The sequence below is a fragment of the Melospiza melodia genome, chromosome 4, assembly GCF_035770615.1.
Source record: "Melospiza melodia melodia isolate bMelMel2 chromosome 4, bMelMel2.pri, whole genome shotgun sequence".
In the NCBI taxonomy this organism is placed as follows: domain Eukaryota; kingdom Metazoa; phylum Chordata; class Aves; order Passeriformes; family Passerellidae; genus Melospiza; species Melospiza melodia.
In genome coordinates, this window is record NC_086197.1 from 97759393 (window position 1) to 97773654 (window position 14262).

The following is a 14262-nucleotide window of genomic DNA, read 5'->3' on the forward strand; positions in this document are numbered from 1 at the left end:
TGACACAGATCAGCCCCTTCTGGTGGGGCTTCCAGCAGAGGTCAAGAATCCAACATGCATGGAAACCAAACCCGCTTGGGCTGAGCTGAAACAGGTCTGTGGGCAGGTTTGCTTTGCTGCTCAGGCTGAGTTCCAGATAAATACCTGGCTTGGCTGTTCAGGCATCCTTGTCTGGCACGGGGTTGCTGTCCTTGGTTGCTTTGTTGGCTCATTTGTACTCAAAACTTTAATTCAACTAACTCAGTACCAATTACACAACTCTATAGTTGGAATGCTGTGAGACTTCTTTATTTTTTAATTGAAATCAGGGGAGCAGCAAAGCAAGTCCCCTTCCATTTGGCTGGTATTTTATTTTATTCTAATTGTATCTTTATCTGTTGTATTCTACTACAATTTATTTGTATTTCTGTAAAGTAACAAATCCCTTCTAAAAATGTCGAATACCAGTTTTACTGGTGACATTTTGAACCCTGCAGCCTAAATCTCATGGGAGATCAGCAGAACTCTGCCATCTAGGTACCTAATTCACTTCTGGGAGTGTAGTATGTAGGCTCCTAAGGCAATTCTATGCACTGATTTTTTCCTATTTATTTTATGCACAAGTTGCCTCCAGGATGGCTTCAGCATCACTTTAAGGATGACAGCTTTGTCCACTATGCCTCTGATAACGTTTATCTGCTATGACTGCCACAAAATTGTAGAAATATAACCAAATGTAGAAATATAATCGCATATAACAAAGGTGCTTTGCTCAGAGGCAATGGAAAAGTTGCATGACAGAGCTTTGCAGAATTTGTCTTTATGTTTGGAGACATCTCCATCGTAGTTCCATGAGCAATAGCAGCTGTAAAATTCCTTCTTTCCTGTGTGGAAAAGAATCACTTTACGTGATAGTTACAGAGATTCAGTGGTAACAGTAAAACACTCAAACACCAAAAAAAAAACCCCACCAAAACCAAAAGCTGAGTCTGATCTCACTTAGTTTTGCATTGTTGTAAGTAAGTCAGGAACAATTCTATAAAACTAGATGTAGTTACAATTTGGGGAGGCCAGAATCAGTTTCCTCAGTGCCTAGAGCTGGAGCCCAGCTGTCCATGAGGCACTCCTTGTAGCTAAAAGATGACTTCCCTGAGTCACAGTGTCAGACAATGCCAAGCTATTATGTGATGATTTGATCTAATATCACATCCATTAGTTCTGCTTATTTAAAAGTCAGTTAAAATCACTTACAAAATGTTCACCCTGTAGAAAATCCTTTTCTCCCTTCTCTGTTTGGTTTTTTTTTTTTCTTTTTCTTATTGTATTTTACTTTGGTTGAACAAAAACACATTACTTGGCATTTTAATGTTTTTTATAGCACTGTCTGTCACTCTTGTCTGTAATCAAGCCAGGTTTAGGAATAATTCCATTACCCTGCAAAAAATGTCACCCAATTTTTCCATTTTCACATAATAATAATTGCTGAAATCTAGAAGTTCAGCTTTGCGACAGATAAAAACATCTGGAGTTCTGTGTGCACAATTACCCAGGTTACTGTGTCAGGTTTTGTTAAGGTGGAAGAGAAGTACTCATTTCCTATGGTGTTTTTGTACTTGGGATTCTAAGTCTGGGAAGTTCAGGGGAAAATACCAGTTAAAACAAAAGAAAAACCAAAGAGAAGACACACCAAAAAAAAAAAAAAAAAAGAACAAAAAAAAACCAACCAAACTGAACCCCCATTCACTTGTTTGCCCAGTTTGGCCAGTGGTGGTTGAGTGTTAAGTGAGGATGGTCTTCAGTTTTTACTTCATTAATGAATATAAGATTGAAAATAAAGTACAACTGTGAAATTGCTGTTTATTTTCACGACAGAAGCGAATGTCTCGTTGATGGGAATAATTTCTTCAGAGACAGAGTGGATGATGTTCTCTGACCATGTCACACTAATTTTCCAGTTTATCAGTCACTGCAGTTCCAAGCTGGAGTGACAAGCTGGTATCACATCTGATCTTGCTGTGTGTGATAGCAGCTCTCAGGTTTGGGTCCATGGGAGCTGCAGCAGCCCCTGCCTTGGCTGGGCAGAGCTGTGCCAGCGGCACTTGGGTGATAACATCTCTGTCTCCTCTGCCTCCACAGGATGAAGTGGCCCAGCCTCTGAACCTCTCAGCCAAACCCAAGACATCTGATGGCAAATCTCCTACGTCCCCCACCTCTCCTCACATGCCAGCTCTGAGAATAAACAGTGGGGCCAGCTCACTAAAGTCCTCGGTGCCAGCAACACTAGCCAGTCCTTCGGCCAGAGCCAACACAATAGGTGAGCTCAGCCCTGTGTGTCCCACTGATTGCCCTCTGTGTGTCCCCCCAGCCCCGTGTGTCCCCCTCAGAACAAGGGTAGCTCCTGTTGGGAAGGGTTTTTATCAGCCCTGCCCACAGCTGCCCAGGGTGCCCATGATGCTCCAGCTGGTTGGTGTGGGTGCAGAAACTCAAGAGACTTTCCTTTCAGGAGGGGTTTCTTAGCTTTCACAGACTAAGAAAACAAAGGCGTGTGTTACTTCAGATGCTGCTTTAACTTCTGATAAACGCTGGTTTTTAATGGCACACATTAATGCAGCATTTATCCACAGTGACCTGCTGATGGTGGGCACTGGAGACCCTTGATATTGTACCCTGTCATCCAATAGTGATGCATGAGCTTTCAGAAACATCTCTTAAAGTTAAAAGTCTACATCTTTCCAAAATTACAAGTTTGATTCTCAGTCCATCCAAATCCTGGATGCAATATTATTTCACCTTGGTGTAATAAGCAAAACAATCACCAGGTTCACTCAAGAAAATCCCAGATTTGTTGTTCTATGTTGCAAAGAAAGTCTTGACTGGTTGTTTCTAACATCGTTCCAGAAAATAGTGATAGTTCCTCCTCCTGCCAAAATGATGTCTTTGCCTAAGGACCATCTAAATAGTAACAGTCTTACAGGTAATTTCATAAATCTGATGTGTTACAGGGACTGTCCTCTGTGTGTAAGGAAAATGTGCACTCACCCCGTTCCTGATCCTTCCAAATCAAATGGTGTATTCTGTGCAGGGATTGAGTATAACCTGGATCAAGGTTCCATTATGTAAACCAAGCTCTGCTTTGGGAAATGAGTGAGGCAGATGTACTACTTCTGCTGTCTCCTAGAGCATCTCCTGCCTGGCCACATTCAGGGGTAGCACAGAAAAGCCCAAAAGAAGCCCTAGGTCAAACCTGTCAGAAGCTGTGTCTGTGATACAGCAGTGCTCTGCAGCAGTGTTTATTTGGTATGACACATTACAGTCATATAAATATTTTTTAAATATCACATTACTAATTGTTAATGTCTGTATTGTTATTAACCCTACAGTCTTTGACTGTGTTGCACAGTAATGTATTTTATATTCAATTTGCTTGACCCTGCTGCTCTCCATGCACAATGCATTGAATTTCATTTTTTTCACATTAGATTTTTGTCCTTAAGCAGAGGGAACATTGTATTTCCATGGGAAGTTAAGCATCTGACTCACATTTCAGTGGCAAGACACCTCTTGTTCTCCCCTCTCCAATCTTCTTTCCCTGCACACCTGCTATTTTCCATAGGTTTGAGACCCCTGCAATTTGCTTCTTCTAACAAGGTGCAGATTTTGAAATGCTGTACCTTTAATGAGTGATAATGTAATTGGATAAAAGCTGTGAGGATGAACAGAGCTTTAAAGGTCACTCTTGTAGGAAGAATTAATGTGTTATACCATTAATAAACCATGGAAAACTGTGGAGCAAAAGATAACATATTTAAGTTATTGTTAATGACACAGAGTTCACTGCTGTATATCTCTCTGCTACAAATATAGAAAGTGACTTTTTGAGGTTGCAGAGCAGTATCACTGTGCATGCTGTGTGTGTAAGATAAGCTGTCTTTAGCTGGTGCTGGATGGACGCTGCTAGCAAAGGTTTATCCTTAATGGAGGACTGCAAGAAGGAAAAGCTCCTGAACTCTCTGCTGGGTCAGATCCAGCCCAGTCACAGCAAGCAGGGCTCGTGGCCATGGTGAAACTCTGGTGAGCTTGGGTGAAATCCCATGTCACCCTCCAGCAGGAGCACACCAGGAGAAACTTGGGAGCGTTTTCAGCAAAGCTACCAAGGTCCCTGACGTGGCAGAGAAGCTGGATCCCTTTCTCATGCTGAGGGATAAATCCTCCACAAAGAGCCCTGGGAAGCACCCAGCCCCTTGTCAGACACCTCCAGCTCTGCAGTGATGGAGCTGTCACTGTGACCGTGCTCACAGGGGTCCCAGGAGGAGGGAAGAGACGTGGAGGATCTGACTCCATGTTTCACAAGGCTGATTTATTATTTTATGATATATATTACATTAAAACTATACTAAAAGAATAGAAGAAAGGATTTCATCAGAAGGCCAGCTAAGAATAGAAAAGGAAGGAATGATAACAAAGGTTGTGGCTCAGCTCTCTGTCTGAGCCAGCTGACTGAGATTGGCCATTAATTACAAACAACCACATGAGACCAATCCCAGATGCACCTGTTGCATCCCACAGCAGCAGATAACCATTGCTTGCATTTTGTTCCTGAGGCCTCTCAGTTTCTCAGGAGGAAGAATCCTAAGGAAAGGATTTTTCATAAAAGATGTCTGAGACATGTCAGCACGAGGCACAGGCTGTCTGTCCTGGGTGTGCACAGCCCTCCTTGCTGCACGCAGCTGGGCTGTCTCTGCTCAGCACCCCTAACTGCAAATTATGTCCCTTTGTACCAGCCCTAGCTGCAAATTGGACTTTCTCTGTGCTCAGGCCCCTCGGCTCCCCTGGCAAGGAGAAATGCAGTGTATTGCTCAGCTTTCAGTGGGGACACCAGCCCAGAGCCTCAGGGATTGTCAGTAGGGCTGCACTCGGGCATTGCAGCTCCTCAGCCCTTTCCTTAGCCATCCCCACAGCACAGAAATGGTGCTACAGACTGAGCAGTCACAAATGTCATGGCTCCATGGATGACTTTAAATCCAAGCTTTTCTTTTTGGGAGCAGGCATATGTCCGTGTACTAAAAACAGAAACAGCTTCTCCCTGCTCTTTGCCATTATCTGCAACATCTCTGTGCTAGTTTGGCAATCCTTGGAACTAAGTTCATTTTATGTAATGCAGTTCCCCTCTCTGTCAATAATTCACCACCTACCCTAAACAACAATAATTTACATTCAACTCGCTTCTATATTAATCATTTCCCTGCACACCAGCATCTTGGCAGCTACTGAAAAACATAAGGAGAGCTTGCTTTTATTCACTGTCATGTGCCAAACTGTCTCAAAGATAGCAGTATTCAGGAAAAGCCAAATAGTCTGGAGAAGGGCATGAATTCCAGCTCCTAGGCAAACTTGGCTCTGTTACAGACTGAAAGTATTATACCTAGACAACAGCAAAAGCAGCACTAATACTGCTGTTTGTTTGTTTATGTGCTTCCTTTTTTAATTTATTCTGACCACATGGAAGGTTGATCAGATGCAAAGGTTAACAGATGCAAAGTGGGGAAGAAACCAGGCAAGTTGGTAAAATGGAGTTTAAAAAAAAAAAAAAAAGAAAAATCAGCTATATTCTTCCTTATGGTCGAAAAACTGGAATTACAGGAATTCCATTGGCTGGGAATGACTGAACTGGGTCATTGGATAAAAGCAATGTGGATCAAGTTATTTCACACAAAACTCTCAGGGTTCCTGGGGTTTTAGCCAAAGTTAGCTGTTAGTACAATTAGTAACAGTCAAACTGCACAGGAACTTTTCTCTCTAGCTGCTGTTCTCCAAGGAAGATGGGAGTATCAGTCCCAGGCTATCCACAGTCAAGAAAAACCAACAATAAAAGCCCAGACCAAGCTAAAATCCTGACAGCAGCACAGCACTGAACTAATCTGACATCAGCTCCTTCCCCAGAAATGTTCCAAGCAAGCAGCAAGACAATGTCCTGCGTTTTTGGCAATCAGCAGATCAGATAGAAGAGTCTAGCAATACAACAGGGATGTGTAATCTGACATGATTAGACAAGGCTCTTTAGGAACAGAACATTCATAATTGAGACAAAGAAAGAGTATTAATAACACTTTCCTAACACGGCAGTTAGCCATTTTATATTTCCTTTCTTTAATCTTAGTGTTTTTCAACAAATCATGGGATTTAATAGCGTGTTTTGGCAGATTAGAGGATTTATGGCCCAGATGTTTTTTGTTCTAAAAATGGATTAGGGTGTAAAGTTTGCTGGAATCCATGGAACATGTTGAGGCAAGCCGGTCATTTTGTGTGTGATTAGTGCCTGCCTTCTGTCTCACAGTCCCTCCATCTGTCACAATTCACCAATGGATCTGGTTAGATTTAGCCTCATGTCACAAACAGAAGTCCCTTTTCTGGGCAATTTCATATTACAGATTCATTTTATGCCGTTTTTATGCCCTAGTTAAAAGACAGAAAGAAGTGTGTGTGTCTGTGTCTGTGTGTGTGAGTGTGTGCACACGTGTGGGGATGCGCAGGGGGAGAGGGAGGTTGATAGATATTAGCCTCTACTTTAATATCTGAGAAATAGACTGGGGCTTGGAGTCTCCCATCAGTATTCTACCCTACAAATCACACGCCGATCATAATAAGTATAATCTATGGTACGCTAAAGGAAAAAAAATGACAAAGTGTCACATTTAAAATTAAATAGTATTAGCTGGGCCGGTGATGCTTGTAACATTTTAAAAGGAAATAATTCAGTGACTACTAAGGCTAAGCCCTAGGCTGTGAATTTGCAGCAAAACAGTGGACATTTGACCTACTATTAGCAGCATGAATAGGAGTGGCAGTGTAGGTCCGTGTAGCTGTGGTTCCTTGTACATTTATGAATGACAGGTGGTGGTGGGGAGTGTTCAGTGGATGAGGTTTTTCTTCCCAGCCATTATGCATTTCATATGTATAGCAAACCACCGCCACCTGTGGTTTATTTTAATGTATTCACAAGTTGGCGAAGGGGAAGAATGGAGCGGTCTGTTTTGAAGAGTTTGGGATTGCTGGCGTGATCAAAGCTTCCCCAGACTCGTACCCAGCTCCATCCTGCTGCACCCAGAGCACAGGGCCAGCCTCTGCAGTGTCAGGGAAATATTGAGACTGATGGGATCAAATAGCAGCACTGAGCATTTTGGCACTGAGGTTTCCCAGGCTTTGTGTCCAGGTGGCTCTATCATGACAGCAGCACAATTGCAGAGCGCACGCAGGTTGGGGGGCATTGCCTTTTAACTCTTTCTCATTAATTATGATAAACTGCATCCCCCTGGTGGGAGCTGAAGTGTTTTGCTGTGACTTTCTGGTTTTTAAGGCACCCTTTCTTGTGTCCATGCCAGGTTATTTAAATGACCACGACGCTGTCACCAAGGCCATCCAGGAGGCGCGGCAGATGAAGGAGCAGCTACGGAGGGAGCAGCAGGTGCTGGATGGGAAGGTGGCCGTGGTCAACAGCCTGGGTCTCAATAACTGCAGGACAGAAAAAGTGAGTTCCCCAGACTCCTTCTGCAAAGGGGCAGAGTGCTCTCTTGCCTCTCCCCACAGACACACAGCTTCTTCCTCCCTTCTCGTCCTCCTCATTCTGTTTTTGAAACAGAATAGTTCAAAAAAAGTGAAAAGCCAAAAGATGACATGACAGAGAGACCTGAAACCCCTGGGCGAGAGTGGGGAGGAAGCAGAGATGGTTAAAGCCCTCACGAGAACTTTGGAGACCACTAATTCTCTGTTCCAGCCTGTCAACATGTATTAAGAGAAGGTGATCTTGGAAATCTCTGGGTCTAAGTGGAAATCTTGCTTTATGGAAATGCTTACATGTGTTTGTGAGATGAGCTGGATTTGAAAATATTCAAGCTTCTTTAGGAACATAAGCTTTGCTGATACTCAGGCTCAGCTTCTGGGTATTTAGCCTCGTGAGGTCATCATAGATGATATTTTGTGACCATTGCAATGTAGCACTGTCACGTCACGTTAGATGACTGAACAGAATTGAAAAGCAGAGAATTGACAGCACAAACTGCACCAAATATTTGCAGTGAAACTTAGAGGCAGCAGAATGTACGGGCCTTACCACTGTCTGCTCTTGGACTGGCCGTGAAGCTGTGCTGTAACAAAATACCAACACAGTGGGTACTCTCTAGTGAAATTTGTGTGTGCTCTCACTGCCGTGCCTGTCAGTGAGGTTGTGGGTTGCTTCTTTCCTCAGCGAGTGCACCTTATGGAGCATAAACAGACCTGCCAGTGCTTGCTGCCACATTCCCTGTGAGCTGTCCTTACAATGCTGCCACCCAGGATACACAGCTCAGCTCTGTTCTCATCTCAGTGTGCTTAACAAGGCTTCCCCCTGCTCCTCTCCTTCCCTGCAATGTTTTCTGGGCTGATACAGTACAAGGATCACCTTGTCACATTTGGTGTCAGCTGCATTTAACTGGGAGCACTTCCACTGTAAAGTCTCGTGCAGTTCACTGAGACGGGCAGACAAATGGATTGAATAAAAATGATCAGCTATTTAGCAGAAACTTGAAACCCAGTCATCCCGGGAAGCTTGCGAGTCAAACAATATTGTCCAGAACGAGCAGATTGCTGATTTGGATGGCTTTCCATTGTGCCTCGGTTTAGATGGAGTTTGATCAATAAGCTCTGAGAAGCCAGCAGCCTGTGTAATGAATGTTAAGTGTCCATGTGAGCCTCTCACCGCTGCACTGTTGTTTCCATCGGCCTGTCCCGCGTGTCGGTGGTGTAGGAATGACTCCAGTTCCATCCCTTTCTGGAGAGGAAGGAGAAAAGAGGTCAGTGTAGTGGGTATCTGGCAGCACCTCCCCTCTGTCTCAGGAGAGCCAGGGTGCTGCTGTGGGGAGAGAGAAAGAGAGGGCAGGAGCGTGTTTATGGCGTTCCACAGAGAAGAGCACCAGAAGGGAAAAGGGAAAAGCAGAGTGTCAGATATAAGAAGAAGTGATCACAAGCACAAAGGAATTTATATTCAAATATTTAAGCATTCTTGAAAGGATGCTCGGAGCAGAAATTCCTTTTCTGTGCTCCCCATGTAGAAATGACTTTAACACTCAGGCAGATGCTAATGCAAAGTGACTCCAGCTATTCCTCGCAAGCATAGCTAAATTGCCCTTATTTGTTAAGCGCATTGAATTCAGCTGTGGATACAGCAGTTGGTTGCATTCAGAAAGCATCTGTACCCTTTTTTTCTTTTGCCTTTTTTTTTTTTAAATCCTCCAAAGCAGAGACAACTCTACCTATCTCCCCCCTCTCCTCCCTTGTGCTGGCTGGGAATTGTCAAGTGACAACCGACCAAATCCTTTTGGACAGGAAGCCTTCATCCTGAGTTCTATATACTTGCAAAGCAGGCCTTGTGGTTGGATCAGGAAGCCCATTAAAAGCACTTTGATGGTATGGAAATTCATCTTCATGAAGCACCCAGGCCCCTAAGCAGCATGCTGTTTAGCTGTGGTTACAGATCAGTCATTCACATCGGAGGGCAGTAATTGTGCTGACGGCTTGTTCGGCAGTGGAAGCACATAAAATAATCCCAGGCCCTCCACCATGGCATTGCCAGTTAATCTTCTTTAATACAGATCAGCTGTTGTTCTAACACATGACTTTATGCTGGCTCTAGTGACTCTGCACAGTCTTTTGATTAAGTAACAGGAGTGGAACCATCTGCATTCACTTTATTCTGTTACTTTCCTATTCTTGGGATTCTCCTTATTCCTTCTGTTTTCACTTCACACCCTCAACCTCAGCTGAAGTTTATTTTCCTCTCTAATTCATACCTCCTGCTAGGCTCGTGGAGGGCAGACAGGAGTTCTTTTACAAGGTAGCAGGGAGAAAAAATGGTTTGCTCAATAGAGAATTTTTCTAAAGCAGCTGTCGGCTTTGGGGGTTTGGATACAATTAATGCCGGAACTTTATTGGGGCTCGCTGATTTGAACTTGCTGATCTCAGAAATGTTTTCCAGCCTAATTGATTCTGTGATTTACTTTAATATGTGAAGTTCATATCCAGACAAACAATCCAACTTCTCTGAAGTTTGTGTATTTTTTGCTCTGGGACATTAAGGTTTTCTTACTAAGAGCAAGATTTGAGAGGAAAGCCAGTATTGCCATTTTAAATTAAACTTTATTCTGGTTCTCTCTGTTTTCAGAGACAGAGAATGAGATAGTTGGGAATTTGGTTGCCAAGAAATAGTGCTACAGTTTTTTTACAGTTTCCCTTTTCAGCAGCTCAAGGTCCCACCGCAGGACTTAGTGGCAGCCCCTGAACTTTAGAGACATTCTGTCTGTCACTTTTGCTTCCTGACCAGAGACTTGGAGATGGGGGTGGAATCAAGATGTAATTATTTTATTTTATCCTAATATATATCTATGTATTCCTGTGCATATTAGTACTTAGAAATGCACATTAGTATTTACAGGTAACAAACACTCATTTGGGGCTGTCCCAGATGTTTCTCCTTTCTTTGCTGCAGTGGGCAGTGTACTTTTAGAGGCCTCTGATTGCCTGTGGAGCTTTTTGTGGCAAGAATTGCTTCTGCAGCCTTCCAGTGAGGGAGCTCTGTGCCATTCCCAGCATTTATGGGAGACTCTTTGTGGAGATTTGTCTGCCAGGGGTAGCTGGGCAGGCTTGGGGCAGGTAATCATCTTTGGGAGTCTCTGTTGAAGCTCTCTGGGCTCCTCAGATGTGTCCTGTTTTCTTGCTGATGTTCCCAGAGGGATTGATCCCTGTGGACAGCCAGACATGCCAGCTGAGGCAGGAGTCAGACAGAAATTTGTGCAAGTAGAGAGAAGCTGTATAAAGGGAGTCATACATAAGAAAAGACTTTAAAAATGGCTAAGATGATTTCGGTGAGTCACTTTTTGGGCATCCAACTTGGACCATCTTGACGGCTTTGATTTTCAGAGGATTACAGTAAAAACTTTGAGCATCACTATGAACACGGATTTCACTAAAACCTATTTTAATTGCAAATGCAGTAAAACATATTTTTACATTACTTTTCTTGGAAACACTTCCTTGTATAAATGAGAAGAGCGTGTGTTTTTGTGGTTTCTTGGAAACCCGAGAGCGTAGCTTTATTTGTAATTGTCATCTACAGTTAATTATAGCTTGATGCATCCCATACATAAACAGTGTTACCTGGGGTAAACAGCACGACAGGCAGGGAGCTCTGGCCTCTCTGCTCAGCCCCGGAACAGGCAGGGAGGTGTACACAAGCACAAGGATCCAGCAGGGTGTGCATGCACTCCCAGCTGAGTGCGTCCCAGTACACCCCCCTTCCCTCACTGGGGCTGAACCTGCGCTGCAAGCTCTCCCTGTTACTGCTTGCAGTGTGTCCTTTTAAAAGGCTCTGACATATACTTGTGTGCTGCCTTGTGACTAAAGAGCTATTTGTACCAATATTTACTACAGCATTGCGAGCTGAGCCTATTATTCATGCTTGTGGAGCACGGGGCTCAGGATGCCTTTGCTCCCGTTCCCAATCCCCCTCCTCCCTCCATCCTCCCCACTCGCAGCCCCAGCTCTCCCTGTCCCCCTTAAGAAAGTGCCAAACGTGGGCTGACAGTGACCAATGTTGGCTTAATGTGGATGTTTAATAATGAAAGGAGTGTGTCGGTTCCAGCGCTGGTTACAAATGGCAGGAAGTGTATCGGGTGGCAGCCCTGCAATAATTTTACATCCATCATCCCTCTGATGCCTCGCTGCCTGCCTGATGGATGGGGAGAGCACAGTTAACTCTTAGGACACCAGTGGGATCCACGGAGCTGAAGTGGATTTAGGCCCTGCTCTCCCCTTGGGAAGAGGGGCAATACTGAGAATCTCAAACCAGCAGCTCCTGCTGCCTGTGAGAAATACAACACTGCAGCTCACTTTACTGAGCACACATGGAGTAGCTGGTTTAACACATGACATTTAAATTTTTCTTGCAGTAGAGAACTTTGCTTCAATAACTTTTTTTCCTTCCCCTAATGGTTAGATTTGAATCAGAAAGTCAAGAGAAAATTGCAGGACAGAAGGGCAGGCAGGAGAAGAAAAGAGAAGGGCTGGCACAGCAGAGGAACCCTGGGCTTGCTGCAGACACTGAGAGGCCATGGGTCAGGCTGGGCTGAGGAACTTGGGATGATTGAAACTGGGACCAAGATCAAAACTGGTTTTGCCCAACACAAAGCAATAAACACTTTGATTTACTTCACCTGAAAGTTTATCCACTTATTATCTGTCCCCCCCCCCCCCCGCCCTTTTTTTTACTTTTTTGCCATTTGCTTTGTGGAGCTCGTGTATATTTACAGCCTCTGCATCTAATGGCCACATGCCTTGTTTTCACAGATGGCCAGTGGAAGAACTCCCCTCCCCCTTTTCCTTTAGCATAGCCTGCCTTTGGTTTTGCTGCTTTTGTCACAGTGCCACTACTCTCAGTTAGCAAGTGCCTACGCATGGGAGGGAGACAGATTCTGCAGGGAGGACTTCTTTTATTCCCCCAAAGGTTTTAGCTCTTTATTTTAAAACACTGGGGTTTTTTCCCCCTCCTGATTGACCATCATTTATTAAATGCCCAGATCCATGTTTCAAAGGCATGCTGTGGATATTTTATGGGTGTCCTCGGTGCCTTGTGGTGGCAGGGATGCATGGGCAGGGTTAGCTAATAAAATACAAAGCCTGCAGAGGGAGGGATGGGTTCTGCCCAGGGATGTGTGTGTGTGAAAGCCCAGCTGAGGTTCAGGAGACCAGCAGGCAAGGGGAGAACCCTGGGCCCAGGCAGGTGATGAACTCCAAATGGGGATTCAGGCTGCATTCACTCCAAGGGGCAGAGATTGGGAACATTCACGGTGTGGGTCAGGGAGCACTGCAGCTGTTTATGCTCCTGTGGAAGTTTTATGAATCCCAATAAAGATGCATCAACTTCCTCCTGAAAGTAAAACCATACAAGTGATGTGGAGTCCTTGTTAGGACTTTGGAGCTTTTGGAGTCCTTGGGTTTAAGTTCTAAGCTGTGCCCCACAGCCATGAGATCTTATTACTTCCTGAGATTTTTTTTATTATTTTTATGTGATCACATAAAAATGGGCTTTCAGCTCATTTGTGGACTCGGCATCAGTGCAGTACCTCTCTCCAGTGTAACAGAGGCTGGGCCTGGTTCTTCTGTGGGTTGTGTCCATTTGGGCCCCTGAGGGCTCAGCCTGCCCTGTTCAGCAGGGCTGGAGGAAGTGCAAGCAGAGGTACAGCAGCCTTCATCATTTGAGTACCTGCAGAATTTGAATTCCTTCAGAATTTGAATTTGTTTTAGGGAAAACGGGGAAAAAAGTATTCTGTAATGGCTGCATTGGTGCTTGTGCACTTGAGTCACCCATTGTTTATGACACAATTGCCAGGAAAGCAGGGTCTGTGTTCTTGCTTTCTCTCTGCCTGCATGCAGACCCTCCTTCCCAGGAAATCCTGTGTGGGTTGAGATTTTCCTCTTGTTTCACTTTAGTGTGCCACCCCTGTCCCCCAGCTGGTGTTTCCTTTCCAGGCTGATCAGCTGTACCAGCTTCTGACTCGCTGGGAAGCCCCTGGTTAACATTTCCATGGCACATTTCATCCAGAGACCTCAGAACTCCTCACAGTGGTGGGAAAGCATCACTGTCTCCATCCTGTGGAGTTCAGGAAATTAAGGTGCAGTGGCTGAACAGTTCACAGAGAGTTACAGGCCATGTCAGCCCAAGGAGCAGTCTGGATGAGAAACTGGGTCATGGAACTTTTAACCTATTTGCAGTCAGCAGATTACAGCTGGGTCTGCTTGAGGTCAGTGCCTCTGCCCGTGCTCTAACAACTTTGCTGAGAAGGAAATAGCATCTCAGCATTCTGCTTTCACTCCTTTTCCTTTTTATTCCTTCTTCAAAATACTGGGCTGGGCCAGTCCTGTGTGCTTCCCGTCTGTTTGTTTCCAGGCCAAATAATACACTTTATGAATGAAGTTGTTCTTTCATTCTTTCTCAAAGAATTAATAAAATAAAACAAAAAAAAAAAAGAAAAAACAAAACACAACAAAGCCACCTTAGGGGTCTGACCCTTGCCAGGTTCTTGAGGATTTCCCCCTTTTTATTTCAGTGGGCTCTGTCATGCCTTAGGTGCTTTTAAAGATACTGACTTGAGAACTCCTAGAAACTGCAGCCCTGTGTCCACAATACACAACAAAGAGAAATGAGTGTGTGAGTTTCAGCAGATTCCCTCTGTGAATTGGTGTCTGTTCCTGAGAGGG

At 44.4% G+C, this 14262-nt stretch overlaps 1 protein-coding gene across 12 annotated transcripts in view; it reads left to right on the forward strand.

The window, feature by feature from the left end:
- Positions 1 to 14262, forward strand: part of SOX5 (SRY-box transcription factor 5) — a 595693-nt gene that overhangs the window by 560324 nt on the left and 21107 nt on the right. For all 12 annotated transcript variants that reach the window (XM_063155718.1, XM_063155717.1, XM_063155723.1 and 9 more), the window contains 2 exons: positions 2116 to 2293; positions 7359 to 7504. In XM_063155718.1, the coding sequence (XP_063011788.1) occupies positions 2116 to 2293; positions 7359 to 7504 (324 nt within the window). The remainder of the gene's footprint in view (positions 1 to 2115; positions 2294 to 7358; positions 7505 to 14262) is intronic.